Source organism: Oryx dammah, unplaced genomic scaffold (assembly GCF_014754425.2).
Source record: "Oryx dammah isolate SB20612 unplaced genomic scaffold, SCBI_Odam_1.1 HiC_scaffold_13, whole genome shotgun sequence".
Lineage (NCBI taxonomy): Eukaryota > Metazoa > Chordata > Mammalia > Artiodactyla > Bovidae > Oryx > Oryx dammah.
Genome location: NW_024070197.1, coordinates 25,423,640 through 25,451,506, shown reverse-complemented (window position 1 = coordinate 25,451,506; position 27,867 = coordinate 25,423,640). Strand labels below are relative to the sequence as shown.

The 27,867-nt window shown below is 44.3% G+C and overlaps 1 protein-coding gene across 2 annotated transcripts; it reads right to left on the bottom strand.

The window, feature by feature from the left end:
* Positions 1 to 248: 248 nt before the first annotated feature.
* Positions 249 to 14,782, bottom strand: MARVELD3 (MARVEL domain containing 3). 2 transcript variants are annotated; one of them, XM_040253171.1, is made up of 3 exons: positions 14,381 to 14,782; positions 11,511 to 11,638; positions 249 to 1,873 (listed from the first exon to the last, which is right to left on the bottom strand). In XM_040253171.1, exons 1-3 carry the CDS (start codon positions 14,764 to 14,766, stop codon positions 1,236 to 1,238), a joined length of 1,152 nt encoding a protein of 383 aa, XP_040109105.1. In that variant the 5' UTR covers positions 14,767 to 14,782; the 3' UTR covers positions 249 to 1,235. The 2 variants fall into 2 exon arrangements, with proteins under 2 accessions (XP_040109105.1, XP_040109106.1); XM_040253172.1 differs by lacking the exon at positions 249 to 1,873 and adding an exon at positions 4,838 to 6,405.
* Between the last annotated feature and the right edge of the window lie 13,085 nt (positions 14,783 to 27,867).

The window sequence follows — 27,867 nt, the reverse complement described above, 5'->3', positions numbered from 1 at the left end:
TATGTTGAAACAGGCTTATGTTGGCTGATTTCTTACTAACTGTATAGACAGTCTGAGATTTGTCAAATTTTCTGTTTTTAGAAATATACTAAAAATTCAGTTTGAATTTATTTAATCTCATGAAAATAAGTTATGAAAAAATATGGCAACTAGAAAAAAAACTAATAAGAACATGTCTAGTTGCATCCCACATGAACTGAATATCCGAGACTAGTTGTAAAGTATAAGAAGAGCTATAAAACTTTAGATTAAAATTATCAAAAGAACTTTATTTTTGAGATTCTATGTTAATGAACTGTTACATTATGGAAACAATTCAGGATCATGAAGAATTTATAATTAACCTTTGAAAGCCTAATCTGCAGGGCACTGGAAGGGATGCAGAAATAAAGACACGGCCAATATTCCTGTATATTCCAGGAAAATCATCTGCTTTATTTTTGCATTCAGCTGAATAACATGTTATAAGAAGTTTATGAGTTATTTCTCATTGTTTGGAGGCCTCATATTTCAGGAAATGATAAAATCTTCCAGGAAAGTGAACTCCAATCAAATAACTTTAGAAACTAACCTGGAAAGGTGGCAAAAACCATCTTCTCTGAGCCCTAACACAGGAATCCTGAGGAGGACCGTACATGCTAAAAGCACTTGCCTTCAGGTATCAGGGATCCAGCCCCCCATCTCTAGTAGAGGAAGGCTTCTTGGGGTCATGGCACACTATCTTATCTAGTGGGCAGGAGAGTTTTCTTCTAGGGAAAGAGTCAGAATGGAATTACTCGTTTGAAATCTAACCAAAGAACGGCTTTAACATCACTCCCCTGGGATCATATACAGGGGGAAATGACATGTTTTTCTTAATGACTTTAATTCAGACAGGCAAGATATTTCTACTGCCTGTTACTGCCTGACATGTTATTTTCATCTTTCAGAATTCCTCTGGCTAATATTTAAGCTATTATTATTACCTTACCATTTGGCAAGAGAGCCAAACCATAAGCATATATGCAGACTTCCTAATGTTGCTCTTTGTAGTAAAGGTGGAGGTATTTTTTGCACACTCTCAGCCAATAAAGACATGGATAGAAAAATGGGATGATCATCTAGCTTTGTACTGGTTCCAGAGGGAGCATTTATGAAATCAAGTATGTGAAAACCACATACATGTAAAGTGCAATTTTAATGGACCCATCTTTTTGAGAGAAACAAGGTGGGTTGACTTTAGGTTCCAGTGGATCTCAGAGTACTCCAGACCACACATATTCTGGTGAATCATTGTAATTTCTCTGCTGTTCCTGGCTGTCCTTGTACTGCTTCTGTTCTCGGTAGCTCCGCAGGGCCAGCACCACGCTGGCGCCATACATCACCACCAGAAGACAAGCAAAGGTGGCAGCTGCTCCATCGGTGCCTGCCAGCTGGCAGTTCATCCAGGTGAGACCCTTGCGGGCATAGACCCTCTCTCTTGTCCTGCAAGTGTCTGTGGCATTGATCTGCAAGGCTGCGTGGAGGTAAATGCCGATGCCCACGCAGTAGCCCACTGCCGCCAGGAGGCTGAAGATGGCCTCCAGGAGGAGCCACTTCCCCGGCAGTTTGTGTAGACTTTTGGCTCCTTGGAGTAAAACACCCAAGGTGAGGACACCGAGCCCCAGAGAAACAGCCACGCCGCCGTATATCAGGGGTGCCCGGAGGATTGTGTACTGCTGGTCCAGCTGCCGAACCTGCTCCAGCTCGGTGCCCTCAAATGGTGAGTAATAGTTGTTCCCAAAGCCGCCGCCGCTGGCAAAGCTGGCGCTGAATCCGGCCAGGACAAAGTAGGAGGCCACGATACACATGAGAACCATCCCATTCAGTATCACCTCCACTATCTGTATCACACCTAGGAGGAGAGAGATGGGGGATTTAACACTGATCACTCACCCAGGAAAGCTCCCTAGGTCAGACAAGAGAAATAACATCGGTGAGCTGATTGTGAGAACACAGATTCAACATTAACATCCTTGGTTTTGGGGGTTTTTTGGTTCATCTTGGGGGGGCTTTCTTTTTGGCTACACCATGTGGCATGTGGAACTTTCCTAACTAGAGATCAAATCCATGCCTCCTACAGTGGAAGCACAGAGTCTTAACCACTGGACCTCCAGGGAAGTCCCTGTTTTTTATTTTGTTTTAGCACTCGTGTTTGAAAAATCAAAATGCCATTGTGGAAAAAGTTTTGGCAAACTACATACATTTAACCATGTGACTTTGCAACCTGTACCCCTGAGCATTCATGCTAAAGAAATGAAAACCTAGGTCTACACAAAAACATGTACATGGATGTCAGAGCAAACCCAAATGCCCTAAAATGGGTGAACAGTTACACAAGCTGGTACAGCCCTCTGAAGGGGAAACTCTACTCAGCGGTGAAAAGGAATGAGCAGTTGATACTTGGAACAGCTCGGATGGATCTCAAGGGATTCATAATGAGTGGAAAAAAGAAAAAGCCAGACTCCAAAGGTTACATACTGTATGATTCCATTTACATAGCAGTCTCAAAATGAGAACAGATTCATGGTTGTCAGAGGATGGGGATGAGTGGCGGTGGGGAAGGGGAGGAGGGGTGGGACTGTGAGTGGGGGAGCCAGAGAGATGCCTGATGATGGGGTAGTTCTGCAACTGACTGTGGTGCTCAAACAAATCTGCATGTGTGATAAAACCTCAGAGACCTACACTCACACAGATTCGAGCCCATATAAAACTGGTCAGTCCTAAACAAAAGCTCTGAAGATTGGCAGTGTCCTGGTTGTGATACTGTATTATAGTCACCACTGGGGTAAACTGAGTTCATGCCACGCAGTGCAGTACTGTGCTGTATTAGCGGTGTTCCATGAATGTATAATTATTTCAAATTGTAAGGTTTTAAAATAATAGAAGTGACATAAAAGGTTGTAAACTGTAAAACATTCACCCATGTCACTGTCCACCCTGTTCTCTACCAGCAACCACTTTCAGTGTTTTCTAATACAACTTTCCAGCGTTCCTTTATGCAAATAAAAATATTTGAGTCTGAATTTCACCCCCCCCTTCCCCTGCTAGTGTCATTGGGAGCACACCACACACACTGCTCTGCATTGTGCTTTTTTCATTGACTCACTCCTACAGATGTTTTCAGATCAGCCAACAGGGTCCCCGTGCCCTGTGATGTGCCCTCCAACCCCACCTGTGGGTGGACCAGTCTACTCAACCAGGATCCTATTGCTGGATACCTAGCCTGTTCACCTGGGGGGTTCTTACAAGTTTAAGGAACCCACAAATGCCATGAGGCAGGAGACACCAGCAGGTGAATGGAGATAAAAGTCATCTTGTCCAGAGTCACCCTTCACCCTTCATTTCTCCCTGAAGGGGACCTCAGCCTCTCGTGAGGCATATTCCTGGGAGAAGGTCTCCTGTGGTTCCCTCAGGTGTCAGGGATGAAAACAAAGAGGAAAGCATAAGAACTTAGAGTGGGAGTGCAGGCTCAGTTCCTCGCTCTTTGCTGCCTTGTGACTGTGCCCAAGTCATTGGCTCTAAGCCTCAGATACTTCATCTGACAAATAAATGAAGGTAATGCCTTCTTTTGTCTGTCTTATCCCACAGGGCTGGGGTGAAGCCCAGATGAAAGCAAGTATGTGAAAATACCTGGAAAATCATAAAATGTTATGCAAGTGGATGGTGATGCTACCTAGTAACATTTATAAAATGAAAGAGGATTAGTAAGAGATTTTAGGAAATGGGACAAGTTTATGAAAAGCATGAATTCCAGAAATCAGAAAAACCCTCTAATACACAAAGGGGTACCACAGTGTTTATAAACTGAGCAGCTAAAGACCAGTGTGTCTAAAGTACTTAGGCAACAGCTACTGGGCTTGCTGATTCCATCTCCTGCTGGGCCCACACAAATTCCAAGGAGGTCCACAGGACAGAAGTAGCAATAATTAAGGACTCTGAGAGTTGAGAAGCTACATTCCTCTAATTTAAATCTGAAAATAACATCAGACCAGAACTGCATACTCCTACCCCAGGCACCATAAACTACTGGCTAGTCTCTCCCTACAGAGAATTGACCCAGAGATCATTCTAATTCATGGGGAGTAGCTATCTCCCCTAACCATACCTTTCTCTGCCTTGGTTTTCCTTCTGCATGCAATTAATCTCTCACCCTCTGAAGGGAAGCAGGAATTCTGTGCTAATACAAGATGTGCATAGCCTGAACCTCTCCTTCTAGGACAGATTCTGCCAAAACAGCAGAGTCAAATACACAGAGCACATATCTGCCAGCCTGGAATGGAATATATCTAGATCTTGTCAGCTACTCCATTGACTACAACAAGCAAGAGGAATAGTGATCTGTTGCCGGGTCCAATGATGAAGAAATATGGCCACTGGGTATTACTCAGAGCACTGGCCTACCTGGCTTTGCTGAAAACAGTGAACAGGTTCAAGTATTTCCAAGCATGCGGTTAGTGCAGAAAGATTCACAGACATCAGGAGAAAAGAAAAGAGTGGCCTACTAGGAGCCTGGTGGGCTACAGTCCATGGAGTAGCCATGAACTGGACAGGATTTAGTAATTAAACCACAACCACCACTAGAGCTAGCAGTTAGGGATACGCTATAGAGGGAAATGAAAACTGAAACAAATAGATTTTTGTTGTAAAATAGCATCTTTTTTGGGTGAGGTGCTTTTGTGGCTAATCGAATTAAAACTCTTCTCCAAAAGCAAATACTGTTAATACTTTCTTATATATTTTTTCAAGAAGCTTTCTAATCATATACAAGCAAATTTATGTATTTCCTTTTGTAAACCCAAATGGAATTCATCTTTTATATGTGCCACATAAGGAAATAATATTATAAATGTAAAGAGAACCATCACCTCCAAATCAAAATTTTTTCTTTGGATTTTTATTGGTGTCACATAAAGCAAAGAACATATTCACTTGTACCGAGAATATATTATAATAGGCCATAAGTCCTAATTTAACATGCAGTAAGAACTCATGAGGTTGTCTGGCCAAAAGTAGCATTCTTCTGCTGGGAAAGATTTTACATTCTTTGATTCTGGATGGATCCTGAATTCTGGTTGTCAAGTCAAAACTGTTGTACAATGGTACATTTACAAGAGGTACAAAAAACGTATTGAGCTTTCAAGGCCATTGTAAGAGGGTTTGTTAGAAAACCTCTTTTGCAACCCTGTGAAATAATCTGATTCCTCTTTCCGCCCATGTCTCCTCCAACTTAAATCTCACAGAAGTGGTCTCCCCAGCATCCCCACTCGCCCTCACCCAGAGCATTAAGGAAGTGAAGAACCTAGAGTTCAGTAAGGGAAAAATTTGAAGCTAATCTGCTTGAGACAGCTGTGTTTAGATGACTTAAGGCTGAAATGTTTTTTCATGTTTATGTGGCTTTTCATGCTCACTAAGGATAAGGTTCTTCAAGTACCCTTGGTTATCTCCCTTTATTCAATCAAGAGTGCATTTTGCCACAGCACATGCCTTTTCCTTGTGGCTCCTGGGCTATGGTTTTGGTGTGTTTTTATTGTCTTATTTTCATCTTTGTTTTTTAAAGTCATTTTGGTCAGTCCCTCACCAACAGAGAGCTCCAGAACCAGGGTTTATTACATCAGGCGGTACTGTTCCAAGTACCCTGGAATTTGGCCCAGCAAACCAAAGCTGGACTGTTTACCTCCTGAGGGCTGGCAAGTTCTACAACAAAGCATTCCATGAAAGACGGTAGTTCAGAGTAACTTCCATCACTCAAGTTTGACGGAATGTTTTAAAAAGCCTAAAACTCCAACATTTCTGCAGGCTTCTCCTTCAGCTTCCTGACCTTTTGGTAACCCCTGATGGCCAGCGCGGCTCCCACTGCAAAGATCCCAATGCCCAGGGCAGCAAAGATTCCAGCACCAATGTCTCCCCCATGGAAACTGCAGCTGAAGCCACTGTATCCTTTGCTCTGGTACAGTGCCTCCCTCTCTTTGCACAAGGGAGAGGCGTAGGCAGCCGAGAGGTTGTGGAAATAGAAGTACAAGGCCGGGATGTATGCCCCAGCAATAAGCATGTGCAGCACACCTTCAATCACCAGCAACGGGGGGCAGTGCCACGGCACCCGCAGAACGCCCAGGGTGAGGAGGAGGCAGCAGAAGGCCATGAAGGCTCCGCTGCAGGCCATCGCCACAGTGACCGTGGGCAGCTTTAGCTGGTAGAACTGAATGTCCAACTGCTGTGCTTTCTCCCCATCAGCACCATTGAAACCACTGTAAGCTCCTCCATACTGGTAGTAGTAAACTCCCCCCAGGCTGGTGATGCCTGTGTAGCCCCCCGTGGAACTGTAAGACACAGAGCTGCAGGCCAGGATCAGCAAGTTCAGGAGAACCTCCAGCATTTGGCAGCAGGCTGCAAAAGAAGGGCGTGTTACCATTTTGAGAGATGCTGTTTTACACTTGAAGACATCCACCTCAAGGCTTATCTTCCCAGTGACAGCTCATGCCACAGCCAGCTCTTCTGCCCCTTGGATGGCCTGGGCAGCCAAAGCTGCAGGATTAGCACTAGATGGTAGCAGGGAACCGTGGATTCCAGAAATTATGTCAGAGATCCTTAGGACTGAAAAGGGTAACTCTAAAAACAGCAAAGCAGCTGGTCCAGGTGGCTGCAGGACGATGAGGGGAGAAGTCAGGCCAGGGAGTAGGAAGAAAGGTGTTGTTTATGGAAGGCAAGAAGATTCTCTGCCATAGCCCTGCCCTGCAACAAAGGCTGAAAAAATAGTTACGTCCTCTTCAGATGTTTTGTGGCCATCTTCAATTTGCTTCCCTTGTGGCTCAGCTGGTAAAGAATTCACCTGCAATGCAGGAGACCCCAGTTTGATTCCTGGGTCAGGAAGATCTGCTGGAGAAGGGATAGGCTACCCATTCCAGTATTCTTGGGCTTCCCTTGTGGCTCAGCTCGTAAAGAATCCACCTGCAATGTGGGAGACCTGGGTTCGATCCCTAGGTTGGGAAGATCCCCTGAAGAAGGCAAAGGCTACCCACTCCAGGATTCTGGCCTGGAGAATTCCATGGACTGTATAGTCCGTGGGGTTGTAAACAGTCAGACACAATTGAGCGACTTTCTTTCAGTTTGGAAGAGGAAACTTCTCCAAGTTTGAAAAAGATTATAACATAGTACTTAAAAATTACAATAAAGTCAGAAAAAAGCATGGAAGTTATCCATCAAAATATTAATCATGGTTCACAAGTACCAGAGATAGGAAAGATTAAGTTAATTACTGAATTAAATATAATTAAACAGTAAAACATAACTTACTGTTCTTAGACTTTAACTCAAGAAGTAGTGGCTCAGATGGTAAAGAATCTGCCTGCAATTCAGGAGACCTGGGTTTGAACCCTGAGTTGGGAAGATCCCCTGGAGGAGGGCATGGCAACCCACTCTAGTATTCTTGCCTGGAGAACCCCATGGACAGAGGAGCCTGGTGGGCTACAGTCCATGGGGTCGCTAAAGAGTTGGACACGACTGAGACACTAGCACTTTCACTTTCAAGAGCAAATCTGGGCTGTGATACTTTCCCAGAGCTGGATTTTTTTAGGATCCTTGGCTAGACAATGAAAGAGCTCCAGCTTTTCTACCAAAGCTGGCTGCTTTCCTTAAAGTCAGTTTATTGTGATATACCTTATACACAACAAAATGACCCACATTAAGCACACAGCTTGATAGAGTCTGACAAATGTGTATGCCATGTAATCATGATCAAGATATAGACTGTTTTCATCCTCCCAGAAAGTTCCCTAAAACCCTTTGGGGTCAACCCCTCGCCCTGCTCCTCAGGCCACCGCTGATCTGCTCTCTGCTATTCGAAACTAGGTTTGTCTTTTTCAAATTTCATGCAAATGGAACCATACAGTTATGTGCTCTTTTGTGTACGGCTTCTTTTTCTCTTCATAATACAAAGCTGGGAATTGTATGTGCTGGCATGGTTCTATGGGTCAGCTGACTGTAGGATCAGGCTGTTGCATCTCCCTGGCTTTTACAGAACCAGATTTTGGGTCTGGGTACAGTTGGTCTAGGGTTTCCCTGGTGGCTCAGTGGTAAAGAATCTGCCTGCCAATGCAGGAGACATGAGTTCAATCCCTGGAAGTTGGGAAGATCTCCTGGAGAAGGATGTGGCAACCCACTCCAATATTCTTGCCTGGAAAATCCCATGGACAGAGGAGCCGGCTGGTCTATAGTCCATGGGGTCCCAAAGAGTCATCTAAACAGCAAACACCAGGTGGTCTAAGCATGAAGGTGTGTTACATTTGCACATTTGCTAATTGAAACCAAGCACTCTCAAGTATTATGTTTACACTCTGCCATCCCCCCTCCAAAATGCAAATGGCATTACTGTTTTATTTAATTATAAAAGTAACACACAAGGATGGTAAAAAAAAAAAGAAAGAATATCTAGATGAAACATAAACATATAAAAATGATCTAAAGTCCAATCAATAAAACTGGAGAAGCCACTGTTACCATTTTTTTTTCTTTTGGACTTTTCTGCCACATGTGCATAATTTTTGCTGTTTATTTGTTTTTAAGTAAGAATAGGGTTCTCTTCTCTCTACTATTATATAACCCATTTTTTCACTTAATATAGTATGAACAGTTTTTCTGCCATAGCAAATATAAATATACTTATATCATTAAAGGATTACAGGATGCCACGATGAATTTAAATAATTTCAATGTAAAGGATATTTAGGCTTTTCGCAGTGTTTTGCTATATGGGAGCAGATATATGCTATGTATTTCCTAATAGAGTTTGGAGAGGACAGAGCCTCCACAAACTCCTTATTCCTGCTGCAGCTTTAAATAGAACCAGAAAACAATCACCAGGGATGGGGGAGATGTCTGGTAATACGTTTTCAAAAATAAAAGCCGAGAGCCTCTCTAGGCCTTACTTGCCCCTTAAAAGGATCTAGCTCACTGCGTCAGCACCTCTCTCTTAAGAAGCAGTTATGCATTTCAGGTCATTCATTCCTCTGATTCTGGCTGAATATTTCAGATCTGTTAATGAGTTAACACTCTTAGAGTCAGCCCTGGTTTGAAATATTGACATAGGCTCAGTCCCATAAGCACTGAGTAAGGATTTTGAGAATGTAAGGGTACTGGGGTACTGAGAATGCAAGTTGAGGAGCAAAATCTCCACAACTGTCCCCTTGAACCTTTTCAGCATGGTCACAAGTCAATTCCATAGGCAGTAAGAAGCCATCTCAGAACTAAACCTCTAGGCTCTGAATGACAGACACCACCACTGACTATAGAGATTATAACATTTGGAGAGAGAAATTAAATTTTAATGGACGGTTTGCAAGTAAGGCTGCAAGCTGAATGCAAACATTACCTTTAAAAAAACACACACACACTTTCCTTGTTATACTGGCCTAATTTTCCTCTTATGATATTTTCCATTATGATTTGAGCAACAGAGGTCTAAAGGAAGAGGGAAAGGACAAAAAGGGAAAGGAGAAGCTGCCCCAAATGCAAATTGGAGGGAGCCAGGAGGAGAGCAGGCGATGTATCTCCTTCCCAGGGAACCTGTAACTCCTCACCATCCCTCCAAATAATAAACCTATACACACACAGGATCCTAGTGATCTGATATGCACATGTAATATTTGTACTTGCTTATCATCTGATCTTAATCCTCAGCCTCTAAAGATTTTGGTAGCTGAGGAGTCTTGCCCCAAACCGTGAATTCAGGGCTTATCTATTTTTGTCAGTGTTCCACTGAACTTCCTAAGGGTGACTCAACCCAAACTGCAGGGTCTCCCTAAGAAGTCAGAGCCACAGCTGCCTCCCCTCTTTGCCCGTTTGCTGGAGGAGGAGGACGTGATTTCACCGATAAGGAAAAGAAGTCACAGAAGATCTAAGACAAGGCTGAAATTCTTCAGGTGACCTTTATCCAGGTGTGCCTTTCCTGCTGAGACAAGTTCCTGGTGTTCAATGACTGCTGTTCTCAATACAATACAATGTTGTGTATACATATGGGTCTCTGTGTGTCCAAAGATCTTTATAAGCTCTCATTTGTTAGCTGCTGACTGCTGAGCCATCCTTTCATTATCTTGACTCAGAAACCCAACCTCTAGGCCCAAAGCCAAATAACGAGAAGCAATCAAAGTTAAATCAGGGGCCTCAAGCTCGGCCCTCTCCTCTCTCTTGGTAAATCAATCACCAAAGAAAAATACCTCTAGAGAGAAACCTGTTAAACAGCCTCTGGCTTGTTCCTACTATTTATATCATCACGAAAAGAAGGTCAATCACATAAACCATATCAGGCCTTAGCGTTAGGCTCTAAGTTTCAATTCCAGCTCTTCCACTTCACAGCTGTGTGACTTTGTATAACTTACTTCTCTGAACCTCAGGAGTTGTTGAGAGAATTAAAAGCAATGGGGTGTGCTAACATATGTAAACTAGAATGAGGATTCTTGTACCTGGATTACCCAGAGCTCTTCAATAAGAATTCTACGTAATCCTATAACAATGTGTCTCACTGTAATCATTCTAAGGGTCACTTTCAGGTGTAAGTTTCATGATTTCTCCCCCTTAGGCTGAGAAGTTTTCCCCTCTTAGTCATAGGCAGCTGAGGTAAATTTCTCACCAAATCATGTGAGCCATAAGGACTCACCCTGACAAACCTGATTTTCTTCATTGTTGGCAAGGCCAAGCCTGGTGCTATGATGGGAACTCTGGAAAACTACATTTGGAGCTGACACATGATATTATTTAAAATCACTGTGGATTCTAAGAAGTATTTTTTTTAAATATTTAATTTTATTTTACCTTTATTTATTTGGCTGTGCCGGGTCTTAGTTGCGGCATGCAGGATCTTCAGTCTTTGTTGCAGCATGCAAACCCTTAGTTGCAGCATATGAGATCTAGTTCCCTGACCAGGGTTCAAACCCAGGTCCCTTGTACTGGGAGTGGAAGTCTTAGCCAGTGGACCACCAGGGAAGTCCCTTAAGTGTGGTTTTTTGTTAATTAATAACACAAAACAGGATAGAAGTTGGTTCATGATGTGTGTGTATTTCTTACTGTGGGTTTCAGTCAACAACATTTAAAAGCCATGATGGCATGTTTGGGCATCAGATCTGCTGTCCTGTGGCATGAGCTCAACCTGTCTGCCATCTCCAGGTCATCTTCTCTCTCTAGTTCTGACCACCTTGCCTGATGAGCCCCACTCTGACAGCTGGCAGCTCAGAGCTGGCTCTAACTGGAGGTCCATCTGCAGCCTGAACATTGCAGGCACGACTGCCTCATCACCCCTAGGCATGTCCGAGAAGAAACATGGGAAACCCGGTCACCTGTTTTTTGTTTTTTTTAGAAACTGTGATCCTCATGCAGGTATGAAAACAAAAATGCTAGGAAACCAAAAGGGAGGTCTGCTTGAATTTTTGCCCCACCACCTTGGACCCCTTCCAGGACCACCACCAAAGGTAAGTAAATGGTCTGCCTTCAAAATGGCTCACCTCTCCCGGTGCACAGGTATCTGCACTTGTGGCATTCCAGGAGCCCTTCAGCCTCTGACTGGTAATATTCCACTTCCTGTAGTCCAGGCCGGGGGTTCGAGAGTGGGTATCTCCCTGAAGTGGGTTCACTATAACCAAACACATACATGGCCATTAGCAGGCTTCAAATTCAATAGCTGTTCAGTATTAGAACTCTGGACACCTCATGCTGGGCCCAGAGGTTAAAGAATGCAGAGAACAGAAAATCTGCCACAGTTTTCATACTCCAGAGAATTTTCTGGCTTAGTGGCTCCAAAGGGTGTTCAAACATTTGGCCCAATTTTGCTAAGTACGCCACTTATCTCAGTAATTCTGAGCCCTACCTCTCATGCTGGCTCGTTGGCCTGCTGGGGAAGCGGGGAGGGTGGCTATTGAACAGGTAGCTGGGAACCACTTGGAGGAGCTTTTCAGTTCATTGAGGATGGGCTCTCTTCAAAACTAGTTTGCATTCACAAGACTGATGTCCAGGCTGGCATTCTCTTCCTTCCCTTGTTACTTTGGAAAGAGGTGAATCAGCAGTAATTCTCTAGGCTCTGGTGGTACAGAAAACTTTGGACATCATAGCTCTCCCTCTTCTTCTGACAGCCCTGGCATATTCTATTCTGCTCCTTCTCCTCATCCCCTACTCCCAACCTTCCCCATCACTTTATCCAGCTTTTGTCATGGGCTTTTGTCCAAGATTCCGCGGTGAATGGTAGAGGCTGCATTCTACTACCTGGGCTCCAGGGATTCTTACAGAACACAGATCTCATCATGTACCTTTTGGGTTTGAAATCCATAAAGTCCAAACTTTAAGCACAGTGCAGGAGGGCACTTGTTCATCACTCTCCACTCACAATCTCACTTTTACAGACCCAGCCATAGTGAACTGCCCCTCTCCCTGCTCCAGGAGATGATCTGCATTCCCATGCTTTTAGGTCACCAAGTCACCCTGAGAAACAGCCTGGAGCTCCTTCTCCAGAACTCAGCTTTGAGTCTGTCTCCTCCGGCAAACATTCCAGAGCCCAGTCAGGGCCCCAGCTCAGTTCTCTCTGAATCGGTTTCCCCTGAAGCAGCAAATTGGCCTATTTACTTGTCAGTGTCCTATGGACATCCTGAATAGACCTCTGTAATCCCTGGCCCTGCCTCCCATCCATTAAATACATGCTTGTTATGTGGAGGAGAGTCATATAAATGGCTTTTGATTTTAAACCACCAACTAACTGTGAACAAAAGAAGCTAAAGTATTCCCTTCACTAGCTTTGAGGCTAGTAGGAGTAGTGGTGGTTGTGGTGGTCAGGGAGCCCAGGACACCATTTTAAAAGGAAATTTTAAAAAAAGTTGTGGCTTCTCCTAGGTCTGCTGCTGCTGCTGCTGCTGCTGCTAAGTCACTTCAGTCGTGTCTGACTCTGTGCGACCCCATAGACGGCAGCCCACCAGGCTCCCCTGTCCCTGGGATTCTCCAGGCAAGAACACTGGAGTGGGTTGCCATTTCCTTCGCCAATGCATGAAAGTGAAGTTGCTCAGTCGTGTCTGACTCTTAGTGACCCCATGGACTGCAGCCCACCAGGCTCCTCTGTCCATGGGATTTTCCAGGCAAGAATATTGGAGTGAAGCCATTGCCTTCTCCGTCTCCTAGGTCAGGCAGTTGCAGCGCAGTTTGGCTTTAGGTAGGAAAACAATGACCAGTGCCTGTGACTGTAACTGGGCACATCCTTTGTTACAACTTGGCTAGTTAGTTCTAGATAATTTAACATAAACTCAGGATAGTAGCTTTCCCGCTTTGTGGACACAACTGGGAGAGAGACTGGGCTAAAGCCTCCAAGTCCCATAGCAGACAGGAGCCTGGAGTCCTCCTCGGGATGAGGGCAAAAACCAGTAGGTCATCATCACTCTAGTACCTGCCTGTCTCCTGGCATCTAATCTGGGCATTTCATAATATTTGTGGAGTTAGACAGAACGCGCAATGGGAAAAGGACCACTTCCCTAGAGAAAGAGCGGGGCCTGGGAATACTGCCTCTCCTTCCTTCCATCCTAACCCTCTCTCCCAGCTCACCAAGTCTTCTAAAACATCATGATGCTGTCACTCCACAGGCCTTGTGGGAAACTCTGTTCTAAAGATAGGGATGGCAAAATTTGTTCATTCAGGAGGGTGAGGTCTGAGACAATCATGGGATTTGAATGAAGCTGCCCAGAAGGACCTCACTGACAAAGATGGGGGAAATCTCTGCCCTTCCGTGCAGAGTTTTAGGTTCATACATTTCTTTGGCTAAAAATCTAGCTTCTCCCAGCTGTCTGGTTTTGAAATGCATATAGCCCTGGAAAGGGTTACACATAACGCTATTAACTTTTCACTGGGCTGACTTTATTAGGCCTGGACCTCCAGGGAACGGGGAGGGCTGGTTTTGGAAAACAGGACAAGGGTCTGAAGCCTCAAGGAGGCAGTCCTGTGACCACATGTGTGTCTGGTGGGGGCTGGGCTGGGTGGGGAGGAGCCTGACACAATCTCCTTCCTACTCTTTCCCATTCTGGTCCTGCAGTCCTTTCTTCTTTACCTGGAACCCCGCCCCTTCCACTTTCCACGGGGAGTGGGGCAGGGGGGAGTGGAGAGGGGTAGTGGGTCTCTGTTGTTAACCGGGTTCGGGTCAAGAAGTGGGTGTGCGAGGGAGGGGAGAGGGTGTGGTGGTGGGCCTCGTCTTCCTTCCCTCCTTAGGTCACCTCTAAAAGCTCAAAAGGGAAGAATGGCACTTTCTCTAAACCCGCTTCCTAGGACAAGTAGTTGGGACGGCAGGCGGGCCTCAGACCCAGGCTTCCTCAGGGCCGATATCCAAGGCCCCGCCGCCCCACCTCACCTTTCTGGTCTTCGGCGTCCGAGGCCCTCCTTCCGCAGGGGCGGTGGCTCCGGGGTTTCCCACGTCGCGGGCCAGGGGGGCGGGGCCGCGTCCCAGGTCGGCCGCCGGGGTCCGTCCCGCGTCCGACTCTGGCGGGAGTTTTCCCAAACTCTTTGTTCGCCGCCGCGATGGTCCCCGGCCCTGGGCCCGTCCTGGCGAGGTTCCCGGTTCCTCTCCCTGTCCCGGTCCCCGTCCCTCCGCCCGCCTCCGTTTCTCTCCCTGTGCCGGTCCCCGGCTCTGTCGCGCTGTCTCTCGGGGTAGCGGTCTCGTTCCGGGCGGGGATGCCGGTCTGGGTCCCGCTCTCTCGCCCGGGCCCGGGACTCGCGAGTCCCCGACGTCTGTTCCATGGCCCGGTTGTGCGTCCTCGCCCCGGAGCGACCCGAGGGCCACAATCCACAAGTTTCGACGGCAGGTGGCCAAGCTTGGGGGCGGGACGCTCACCTGCGCGCACGCGCACTAATCCCGCTGCGGCCCGGGAGAGCATTCACCTGAGGACCCGCGCCGGCAGGGGGAGCAGGTGAGCGCGGCCCGGGCTCTGGGCGCTTGAGCTTCACACACTGAGGACGCGACTACTCCCCGCCCGCCGTGACTCCTCAGCCCTGAGGTATCTGCACCGTAACCCCTCAAGATGGCGGCCAGGGGGACTGTGCCCTCAACTTAGCACCTTGGGTTTGCTTTTCCAGAGTGTTCCCATCTGCTTTCTCCCTCAGTCACTCAGCCAGCCAGCCACCGGTTGTCCTCTTCCTCCCTCTCCTGCTGTCCTTACAACTGTATTTTAGGGGACTTGAGGCCAATTCATCCATTTATAAGAGTCCAGTACTCTTGCCTGGAAAATCCCATGGACAGAGGAGCCTGGTGGGCTGCAGTCCATGGGGTCGCGAAGAGTCGGACATGAATGAGCGACTTCACTTTCACTTTCCACTTTCCTGCATTGGAGAAGGAAATGGCACCCCACTCCAGTGTTCTTGCCTGGAGAATCCCAGGGACGGCGGAGCCTAGTGGGCTGCTGTCTACGGGGTCGCAGAGTCGGACACGACTGAAGTGACTTAGCAGCAGCAGCAGCAGCAGGACTTATAGAGCTTTTTTTTTTTAAATGATGACCCACACAGAATTGACAGCTTTTTTTGTCAAATCAGGATACTTAGAAACATAAAATTGCTGTCTGTTAATGAATTATTTCAACAAATATGTGTGAGCATCTAGCTTAGTGGGCTTGAGAGATCCAGTGGTGAACTCTCCTCCTACGGCAATTCCACTCTACTGTGTAAGGAGAAGAAGAACAGGCAATCAAAAGACAAGACAAACTTTGATGGAGCAGGTTTGTTTATATAGATCTGGGAAGGGGACACTTGAGTTCTGGAAGAGAAGGAGGCAGCCTTGGGAACAGCTGAGAGAACGTTCCAGAAAGAGAAAAAGCCTGCGTTATGCAGAGGGCTGGACAAAAAGGTCACTGTGAGCCTAGTGAGGTGGGGATGAGATGAGGCTGAGAAATGGAGCAGGAGCTGGTATAGGACTTCATGAATAGTCATTTTCAAAGAGCAGCCGGGAAACTCTGACATGTTTTGAGCCAGGAGAGTGACTTCTGATTTGCTCTGACTTACCTGTTCTCTGGTGGCTCAGAGGATAAAGCGTCTGCCTGCAATGTAGGAGACCCGGGTTCAATCCCTGGGTTAGGAAGATCCCCTGGAGAAGGAAATGGCAACCCACTCCAGTATTCTTGCCTGGAGAATCCCATGGACAGAGGAGCCTAGCGGGCTACAGTCCACGGGGTAGCAAAGAGTCGGACACGACTGAGCGACTTCACTTTCACTTCACCTGTTTAAAAAAAAAAATAGATCGCTCGGGCTTCTGTGAGGAAGATGGATTCCGTGGGCACAAGAAGAGTGTCAAGAGATAAGTTAGGAAGCTACAGAAGCATTCCAGGTAAGGAGTGATGGTGGCTGAGTTGGTGGTGACAAGTAGACAGATGTAGGTTGCAGTTTGGAGGAAGAACTTAAAAGATGAGTGGATGGAGGAATCATTTACTGAGATGGGAAGACTGGAGAGAAACAGGTTTGAAGAAAATTGGAGGGTTCCATTTTGGACATGTTGAAACCACAGGACTCCACTCAGGACTTAATGAAGCTCAGATTCATTATGTCTCAAGTCAGAGGGAATTCAGCAAGCGAGAGGCAAAGTGATAGGTAAGAAGTAGATTTATTAATATAGAATGCTTATGAAGGATACAGGTGAGCAGGCAAGAGGGCGCTGCTTCAGGAAATAAGTGGGCTACATTTTTATAATCAAAGGAAAAGTAGGGAAGAAGAGAAGATTACCTTCTTCCTCTTCCTTTGTAAAGATGTTGCAGGAAAATAGGACACTAGAGAAGACTCTACACATGGACATCACCAGATGGTCAACACCAAAATCAGATTGATTATATTCTTTGCAGCCAAAGATGGAGAAGCTCAATACAGTCAACAAAAACAAGACCAGGAGCTGACTGTGGCTCAGATCATGAACTCCTTATTGCCAAATTCAGACTCAAATTGAAGAAAGTAGGGGAAACCGCTAGACCATTGAGGTATGACCTAAATCAAATCCCTTATGATTATACAGTGGAAGTGAGAAATAGATTTAAGGGCCTAGATCTGATAGATAGAGTGCCTGATGAACTATGGAAAAGAAATGCAAAAAAAGCAAAGTGGCTGTCTGGAGAGGCCTTACAAATAGCTGTGAAAAGAAGAGAGGTGAAAAGCAAAGGAGAAAAGGAAAGATATAAGCATCTGAATAGAGAGTTCCAAAGAACAGCAAGAAGAGATAAGAAAGCCTTCTTCAGCGATCAATGCAGAGAAATAGAGGAAAACAACAGAATGGGAAAGACTAGAGATCTCTTCAAGAAAATTAGAGATACCAAGGGAACATTTCATGCAAAGATGGGCTCAATAAAGGACAGAAATGGTCTGGACCTAACAGAAGCAGAAGATATTAAGAAGAGGTGGCAAGAATACATGGAAGAACTGTACAAAAAAAGATCTTCACAACCCAGATAATCATGATGGTGTGATCACTAATCTAGAGCCAGACATCTTGGAATGTGAAGTCAAGTGGACCTTAGAAAGCATCACTACAAACAAAACTAGTGGAGGTGATGGAATTCCAGTTGAGCTGTTTCAGATCCTGAAAGATGACCCTGTGAAAGTGCTGCACTCAATATGCCAGCAAGTTTGGAAAACTCAGCAGTGGCCACAGGACTGGAAAAGGTCAGTTTTCATTCCCATTCCAAAGAAAGGCAATGCCAAAGAATGCTCGAACTACCACACAATTGCACTCATCTCACATGCTAGTAAAGTAATGCTCAAAATTCTCCAAGCCAGACTTCAGCAATACATGAACCGTAAACTCCCTGATGTTCAAGCTGGTTTTAGAAAAGGCAAAGCTGGTTTTAGAAAAGGCAGAGGAACCAGAGATCAAATTGCCAACATCTGCTGGATCATGGAAAAAGCAAGAGAGTTCCATAAAAACATCTATTTCTGCTTGATTGACTATGCCAAAGCCTTTGACTGTGTGGATCACAATAAACTGTGGAAAATTCTGAAAGAGATGGGAATACCAGACCACCTAACCTGCCTCTTGAGAAATCTGTCAGGAAGATTTCTGCAGGTCAGGAAGCAACAGTTAGAAATGGACATGGAACAACAGACTGGTTCCAAATAGAAAAAGGAGTATGTCAAGGCTGTATATTGTCACCCTGCTTATTTAACTTCTATGCAGAGTACATCATGAGAAACGCTGGACTGGAAGAAACACAAGCTGGAATCAAGATTGCCGAGAGAAATATCAATAACCTCAGATATGCAGATGAACCACCCTTATGGCAGAAAGTGAAGAGGAACTAAAAAGCCTCTTGATGAAAGTGAAAGAGGAGAGTGAAAAAGTTGGCTTAAAGCTCAACATTCAGAAAATGAAGATCATGGCATCTGGTCCCATCACTTCAAGGGAAATAGATGGGGAAACAGTGGAAACAGTGTCAGACTTTATTTTTTGGGACTCCAAAATCACTGCAGATGGTGACTGCAGCCATGAAATTAAAAGACGCTTACTCCTTGAAAGGAAAATTATGACCAACCTAGATAGCATATTCAAAAGCAGACACATTACTTTGCCGACTAAGGTCTGTCTAGTCAAGGCTATGGTTTTTCCAGTAGTCATGTATGGATGTGAGAGTTGGATTGTGAAGAAGGCTGAGCACTGAAGAATTGATGCTTTTAAACTGTGGTGTTGGAGAAGACTCTTGAGAGTCCCTTGGACTGCAAGGAGATCCGGCCAGTCCATTCTGAAGGAGATCAGCCCTGGGATTTCTTTGGAAGGACTGATGCTAAAGCTGAAACTCCAGTACTTTGGCCACCTCATGCAAAGAGTTGCCTCATTGGAAAAGACTCTGATGCTGGGAGGGATTGGGGCAGGAGGAGAAGGGGACGACCGAGGATGAGATGGCTGGATGGCATCACAGACTCGATGGACGTGAGTCTGAGTGAACTCTGGGAGTTGGTGATGGACAGGGAGACCTGGCGTGCTGCAATTCATGGGGTCGCAAAGAGTCAGACACGACTGAGCAACTGAACTGAACTGAATGTAGTACAGTAAGCATATAAAGAGATTCAAGGTCTATAGGAAAGAGAATCTTCTGCCATCTTGGGCCTGGTAGGTTCTAACTAGTTTTTGTCATATCCTCAACAGCTATCGCATTCATTCTTTTAAAGGTTGTGCCTTGACTCTTTCCCTCCTGTCTTAGTGTTAAATTTGAGATGGTATGCTTCATCCACATGCCCAGGTACAATGGAATAGATGAAAGAGTCTGGAGTTGGGTGGTGCGGGGGAGTAAAAGGACTCCTCCAAGGATAGAGGGAGTTAGAATAGAGAAGGGCTTGGGCAGAGCTGCAGGAAAACTAACATTTAGACTTAAAAAGCAAGAAGATTAAGAAGTGAGGAGTGAGGTAGAAAATCCAGGAGGGTGGGGTCACCAGGCCTATCTGCATAGACATCATCCCCCATCCCACAGATGGGCTCCTATGAACTCCACCAGCCTTGCTTCCCAGAGTGGAGAAGATGGGCCAAATCCTAGGACCGTCTACAAATATTTATGTGAACAAACTCTGTTCTGAGCCTGGGACTGCTATGGCTATAGAAGAGTTTTGTGAACAAACTCTGTTCTGAGCCTGGGACTGCTATGGCTATAGAAGAGTTTTGTGAACAAGCAGACACAGGATGGTTTGTGAAATGTCATGGTCCTTTCTCTTTCAAACCTTCCCTCTGGAAGCTTCTTTTGGAGTAAACAGACCCCCATACCAGCTTATCCTTTGTTTCATTTGTTTTTGTTTTATTTCGTATCTTTACCTTAATAAGCTATTTTGCCACATTTGTTCTACAATTTTATATATAGCTATAAAATCTTTTTTATGAAACATATAAGTTGCAGACACATGAGTGTCCCCACTAAATACTTGCTTATACTCAACTTGAGTTTATTGGTCATTTCCTTATGATTAACTTCTAGTTTAACATTTTGGCAGGAATATTAAAATAGGTGATGCTATATTGTTCTTGCTATGTTCTATCAGGAAACACAAGATGTCAGTTTGTCCCACAATTGGTGATGTTAAATTTGATCACTCAGATAAGGTAGTATCCATCAGATTCTTCATTTTAAAAGAAGCACCCTTCCATTTGTATTTAATAGCTTTGAAACTTTATTTTCCTTCTTAACCTTTCTTGCCTGAATGAATTATTACAATGGTGGTTGCAAACTTTTGTTTTTTAATTCTATCAATCCTTCTATATTTATTGATTTATTGGCATTTTCCAATAATGCAGAACTTTCCCTTCCACCTACTGTGATCAACCTGCAGAAGTAGTTTCTATACCCCACCCCAAATTTAGTTCTCATGTCAAGAGTGATGATGCCAAAAATGCACCAGCTGGGTATATTTGTTGCTTACATAATGAGGCTTTCTGGTGAGAGCAGAACAGATTCCTAAGTAGACTTGAGAATGACTTGAGAAAGCAGGAAGGGGTGACTGGCCTTGGGGTTTTATTGTGATTAGGGAATAGATCTGGGGTGAAGATTCTTGTGTGTTCACATCAAGAACCTGCCTGATGTGAACTTCTGCCAGGGTCAAGGACTTACCTAAGCTTTCTTATCAGCTTTCTCAGATGTGGGGCAGAAGGGGCTGGGGACTGGTGGGACTTGAAAAATGTCAGTAGTCAGAGTCAAAATGGTGTCAGACTATTAACTTGATAGACTTATTTTTTCCCTGACAATGTGTCATAATGTATTAATTTTTTGATACTTAACATTGCCCAAATCTGGCTAGTGGGAATCCTTTCACACTATCTCCAGTGTGCTTTTGACATCAGGAGAAATGTGCTGATGTGCTCATCAGTCTTTGTGGTTTCACCTTGTGCCTCTTTGCCTGATTTGCCTCTTTCCTGAAACACTCACTTCTCTTTCTCTTTTTTTTTTTCACTTCTCTTTCTTTCTCTCTCTCTCCCTCTCTCTCTCTCTTTTTTTTTTTTTTTTTTGAGCTCACTTCTCTTGATGTTCCCTCATTTGGAGAATGCTCACTCCTGAGCCCCACATCCCCATAGGAATGTTCTGTTAAGGTCCACAGAATATCCTCTGTTCCTTTGAGGCTTGTCAGAGTTAGATCATAAGATGGGCTGGATGGGCCAGTGACCCAATGTAACAGTATCTTAAACACGATAGAAAGTTATTTTTCTCTTGGAAAACTCTGAGCCTATTTGGTGGCTCTGCTCTGTGAAGTTCTTGCAAGTCTAGGCTCCTTCTATGTTGTTCTTTCACCCTTCCAGATGCTGCCCTCTTCTACAAGCTACAAAATGTCAACCAGGGACATTTCAGCCCACAGGAAGGAAAGAAAATTAGGGATTAGTAAGGGCTCTTCTCATTTCTTTAAGAGTGAGACTCAGAAGTGGGAGACATCACTTTCTGTTCACATCTTGTTGGCCAAAAGATAATCGCATGACTGTAGGTAACTGCAAAGGAAGCTGGGAAGTGTAGCTACGTACCCAACTGAAAATTGGGGCATAAAACCATGAGAGTGAGGGAAGAATGGAAAACAGGAATTTCATTGGTTGGTCTCAAAATTTGAAATTATACATTTGTTTATTTTGTCTGTTCCTCTCTCTAGTCTGTCAGCTGCCTGGGACAATGCCTTTGCCATTATGCATGGTACACAGTTGGTGCTCAATAAGTAATTGTTAAATATTTATTTACTTATTTATTTGGCTGCACCGGGTGGCACACGAAATCTTTAGTTTCGGCATGTGGGATCTAATTTCCTGACCAAGGATCAAACCTGGGCCTCCTGCATTGGGAACTCAAGAGTTTTAGCCACTGGACCACAAGAGAAATCCCAGAAATTGTTGAGTAAATAATATTCGTTCTTAGATGAATTTGTCTACTCAGGAAGATGACAGGGACCTTATATTTTCCATGGCATCTTGAATAAGGTGTAAGGTGGCATAAAGTGCATTAAAAGTAAAACAATCCTAGTGTATATAATTTTTCTTAAATCCATCAACAACACAGGTAAGGAAGAAATAAGTAAATAAGCAAGGTATTTGAGAGTTAAAAATATGATGCTCATTATTTAATTTAAAATTTATGTCCTTTTATTTTAGTTTTTGTAGAAGACTTGGAACCAATGCCCTGACCTCACTTTTGCCTTAAAAATGTAACATACTTTGCTCACTCCATTATTATTTCAGGAATGCTTGATTAGACATTATGCATATGGTAGAAGGTTTAAAGGCAGGGGCCCTTTTCTGAGGAAACCTTCTGAGTTTTCACCTAAAGCAAAGACCACAGTATCAGATGGCTGAAGTGTAGGGAGAAAGAAAATACTTAGCATTGGGGGTATTAGAGATGATATTTCAAAAGAAGTAAAATCACAAGTCTTATTCAGATATAAAATGACCACATGCTAAAGATTTTATTTAACTCAATAATCACTGAGGGCATCAGCCAATGTTACAGCAGTTTCAGGAGAAAATCTGAAGAACAGATTCATTATAGATCAGGAAGAAGGAAATCAATGTACAAAGGAGGAAAAACTGATTTCTTACAGAGAGAGAGAGGAAAATCAATTGAACCTCCACCAGACAGGATAGAATTTGTATGTCTACAGACAAGAATTTTCTTTTCATCACTATCAGTTACCCGCAATACACAGAGTTCTAAAAAATAGCTTAGTTTTCTAGTGAAGCACAAATGGAAAGGCATTGCCTTTGCTTGGACTAGAAAAATGGAATGCTGAAGGGTCTTAGAGATCTGGGGTTTTGGGAAAATGTAGAATATGGAGAAATAGTAGTAAAACTATTCTAAGGCTTGAGATGGAGCCTGGGTGTCAGTAATTTTCAGTTGTTCCACGGGGCAACCCACTGGCAAACCAATCTGTTAATACAAATTAGCATTCAATTCTCCATCCTAAAAAAGTTTAGCATAAGAATAATCCAAATAGTTACCTAACTTTTTTCTTAAAAAAAAAAAAAACGAAAATGAAAAATAAAAAATAAACGTTTGTGTTGGTTTTCGGTAAATTCTGTGGTGTTTGGTGGGAGAGTTTGCTTGCTCAGTTCTAACTCAGAGAGGTTTCATTCGGCTCCTCATCAGGGAGATGGCCTTTATGTGTGTGGATCAGGAGACATCTGTGTATATTCTTGGCGTGATCTTATGGCTCCCTCTCCCTCTTGGAAAAAATCCTGCGCTTGTCAGAACCCAGGCTCAAGTGCAGGTGGCAGAGGGGATTTCGGAACTGGTTAAGCCTGCAGTGAGGGCAGATCTGGCCAGCAGGGGGCAGCAGAGGCCCAGGCTAGGGCTGCCCACATTTACTATACACCCTCTCCTGGGCCCTGGTGGCTCAGACAGTAAAGCGTCTGTCTACAATATGGGAGACCTGGGTTCGATCCCTGGATCGGGAAGATTCCCTGGAGAAGGAAATGACAACCCACTCCAGTACTCTTGCCTAGAAAATCCCATGGACAGAGGAGCCTGGTGCAGGCTACTGTCCATGGGGTCACAAAGAGTCGGACACAACTGAGCCGACTTCACTTTTCCTTCTTTCTCTCCTGGGCATGGATGACTGTACTCTCATCACAGGTGGATAGAAACGGTGCAGTGCAGTTTAGTCCAGTACTTCCTGAATTTGTCTATTACATAAGTGACCTCTGGAGGTTACTTAGTCTCTCTGTGTCTGAGTGTTCTCATATGCGCAACAGGGATAATGATACTGTTTCATAGGATTAAATAAAGCAAATATGTGTACAGCAACTTGACTCCAGTAGCTGGCATATATTAACACTATAAAAATATTGGCTGTTATTACTGTCATTGTTATTATTTATAAGTCACTGTGGACTCCTAAGTGAGCAAGACAGTTACAGAGCTCACAGCTTAATGAGAGAGGAAGCGAGGTAAACATTGTGGGTTTATTTATTTATTTATTTTAGACTGTGCCAGTCCGCATGCAGGATCCTTGTTCATTGACCAGAGATGGGAATCCATGCCCTGCGAGCACAGAATCCTAACCACTGGACTATTAGGGAAGTCTCCACATTGTGTTTGACTACAAAAGAAGAGATGTGTATGAGGTGTGTTGAGGGAGTATGAGGCAGAAGTAACACAAAAACAGTTTTCCAGAGGGAGTGCCTGAAGAATAAATAAGATCGAGGGGCTTGGGGGAGCCAAGGCAGGGGACAGACTTCCAAAGAGGGCACGAAATGGAAAGCAGGCAGATCTGGGGAGCTTGAGTTTTAAATCCTTCCATTTGGACCAAACCATTAGGAGTGAGAGAGGAAGCAAAGGAAAAAGAGAGAGAAGAGACAGGCAGGAGCCAGACTGAGAGAAGCCTTGAAAGTCAGCCGTAAGTTCTTGAATTTAACCACTGTGGGTCTGTGGTTACTGAGCAAGTGCACAAAACCCCTCCTGCACTGAGGGAAAAGAAATTAGAACTTCTACTTAATTTGTAAATGCTATTTCTTTGGGAATTTTTCTTCTATACTTAATTCATTATATATAAATGTAAGCAATATATTTTTACAGTGGTGGTGGTTGTTTTAGTTGCTAAGTCATGTCCAACTCTTTTGTGACCCTGTGGACTATAGCCTGCCAGGCTCCTCTGTCCAGGCGATAATACTGGAGTGGGTTGCCATTTCCTTCACCAGGGGATCTTCCTGACCCAGGTATTGAACCTGTGTCTCCTGCATTGGCAGGCAGATTTTCTACTACTGAAACACCAGGGTAGGCTACATGGATATAATTTACAGTGGTACATGGATAGAATTTATAAATAAATATTTGTGTATTGGCATGCATGCTAGGTGTGTGACCACAAGTCATGCAGAAGCCACAGATGGCTTTTTATGAGGAAGTATCTAGTCAAATTTGCTATAGAAATAACCTTTTAGGAAGTTTGGGAAGGAGAGCTGGTTCAAGCCAAGGCATTGTGGATGGAAAGGAAGTTGATTTAGGCAATAAGGGGATTCCCTGGTAGCTCAGCTGGTAAAGAATTGCCTGCAGTGTAGGAGAACCCAGTTCGATTCCTGGGTCAGGAAGATCCCCTGGAGAAGGGATAGGCTACCCACTCCAGTTTTCTTGGGCTTCCCTGGTGGCTCAGATGGTAAAGAATCTGTCTGCAATGTGGGAGACCCAGGTTCGATCCCTGGGTCAGGAAGATCCCCTGGAGAAGGGAACGACTAACCCCTCCAGTATTCTTGCCTGGAGAATTCCATGGACAGAGGAGCCTGGTGGGCTGCAGTCTATGGGGTCACAAAGAGTGGGACATGACTGAGCAACTAACACTGTTGGAAGAAAGTATATAGTAAATGAGAAAGAGCAACCAATCAGTAAGTGCCAAGTGACCAAGAGCATGGTCACTCAATGAAAGATGAATACTCAAAAGAGTGTCAGGTGCTCAATGAATGTCAGATATTGGTAGCTATAAATATTTTTTATTACAGAAAGCTAAGTGAATTCAAGATTGGAAAGTGTCCGTTGTATTTGGACAGTGTTAGTGAGTTTGGCTGGGCTTCCCTGGTGGCTCAGTGGTAAAGAGTACGTCTGCTATGCAGGAGACGCAAGTTCAATCCCTGGGTCAGGAAGAACTCGTGAGGAAGAAAATGGTAACCCACTCCAGTATTCTTGCCTGGAGAATCACTTGGACAGAGGAGCCTGGCAGGCTGCAGTCCATGGGGTCACAACGAGTCGTACATGACTTAGTGACTAAACAATGACAATGAGTTTGGCTAGATCATGAGAGGGTTGCTAAGGAGGAACCAGATTGCATTCTCAGGTGAGAAGAGTAGGAGACAGCACCACAGCCAGAAGGAAGGGAAGCTATCTTCTAGAAAGGAGAGACTTAATCATACCTATGGACTGAAGAAAAAGGGGATCAATAAAGGCATGAAAAACAGAAACGATGTCTTTTGTATAGAACTTCAGGGCCTGTTCTCCTAGAAGCACCTCTCCACTTTCCCCCCCGCCCAACCAGAGAAATTCCTTCTCTTGTCAAAAATACTCATCTTAAAAAAAATTTTTTTTTAGTTTTAGAAGTATGCATTTATTTGTCAGTGCTGGATCTTAGCTGCAGCACATGCAATCTTCAGTCTTCGTTGGCTTGCAGGATCTTTAATTGCAACACGTAGGATCTAGTTGCCTGACCAGGGATTGAACCTGGGGCTCCTGCATTGGGAGCATGGAGTCTTAGCCAGTGGGCCACCAGGGCAGTCCCTGAAGTGTGTTTTTTTGTTTTTTGTTTGTTTTCAGTGACACAGAATAAAAGTTGTCAGTGTTCTTGGACCATCAGGGAAGTCCTGAGAATCAATAGCTTTGGGCAGGCCTGTTAAACAATGTTCCATGTGATGTTGAAGACATACAATTATTTTTTCTTTACTTCCAAGTGTTAAATCATTTTTCTATACCTCATCCACAAATACCCATGTCTCTAGAGGAAAGAAGAGTTGTCAAGGGCAAGCCTGGTCCTTTTGAACATGGGGGGACTCCTCTTGATGTAAGCTGTCCACTTGCATAATTAAGATTTATCTCTCCCATACTATCCACTATTTCCTAAGGTTGCAAAGGCTGTAATTCCAGGCAGGTTAGAGTTTGAGCCCAAATGTGGGCCCACCCAGATAATTGAGACTAGTTTCCTTATTTTAAGATCCTTAATTGAATCTGCAAAGTCACTTTTGCCATGTATTGCTGACATATTCACAGGATCCAGGAAGTAGGATGTAGACATTTTTGGGGAGGGACATTATTCTGTTTACCACACTATGGGTCAGAAATTCAGCAATGACTGGGCTGGATGGCTCATGGGTCCCCCATGAGGTTGTAGCTGAGTCTATAGTTACCCAGGTTTTAATCCATCTGTTCCAAAGGTTGATTACTCACAGGGTGGCAAGTTGATGCTGCTGTGGCCAGGAGGCATCAATTCATCCCTAAGTGAGGCTCTCCACCAGACTGCTTGGGTGTCACCATGACATGGCAGCTGACTTTTCCCAGAGCTAGAGATCCAAGAGACAAAGGTGGAAGCTGCAGTGCCTTTTTTGACCTTTCCCTTGGAAGTCATACAGTATTCTGTTGGTCATACAAGTCAGCACTTATTGAATGTAGAAGGACCACACCAAGGCTTGGCTACCAGCAGGCAAGCATCACTGGGGCCATCTTGGAGACTGGCTATCCTAATGGTTTTCATCACTCATCTTTTGGTGTATATGTAAGAATTTTCCCAGATTGTGAAGACTTTTTTCACAGCAGTCTCTGATTTTAGGAAAAGTTTATAGAGGCATGTGCGTTTGTTAATTGTAAAAGTAGTGTTACATAAAAATAACCTGGCTCCTGACTATAAATTGCTTTTACTTTTTGTGTATTTTATTAAGGCTTTGCCTGCAAAAATATTTTTTACATGTTTAAGTATTGTTGGCATCCTAACATACATGAAATTTTGCAGTATGGTGACAAGGTTAAGTATATGGTCTCTGGACCCGGATGGCCTGGGTTCAAAGCCTGATTCCAGCACTTATTACTCAGGTGACCTTGAGAAAATAGCTTAACATTTTTATACCTCAATTTTCTTATGCACAAAATGAGGATAATGATACCTCATAGAGATGTCTTGAGGACTGAATGAATTGGCATATCTAAAGCATTTATAACACTGATATAGGGAAAGAACTGAATGAGAGTTTGCTATTGTTACTATTTCCCTTAGCATTGTGCCATAAAACGCTATTATGAGTTAAGTTGTATCTCCCCTCAAAAAGAAAAAAAGGGGAATTCTCTGGTGGTCCAGTGGTTGAGACTTTGTACTTTCACTGCCAAGGGCATGAGTTCAATTCCTGGTTGGGAGCTAATGTCCTGCAAGCTATGCGCAGTATGGCCTATATGTCTT

Excerpts from the sequence above, each read along its gene's own strand:
- MARVELD3 (XM_040253171.1), bottom strand. The coding sequence starts at position 14,766 with ATGGAACAGACGTCGGGGACTCGCGAGTCCCGGGCCCGGGCGAGAGAG. Across the intron at positions 11,639-14,380 it reads GGACGCCGAAGACCAGAAAG|TGAACCCACTTCAGGGAGAT; the intron begins GTGAGGTGGGGC and ends GTTTGGTTATAG. Across the intron at positions 1,874-11,510 it reads ATACCTGTGCACCGGGAGAG|GTGTGATACAGATAGTGGAG; the intron begins GTGAGCCATTTT and ends CTCTCCTCCTAG.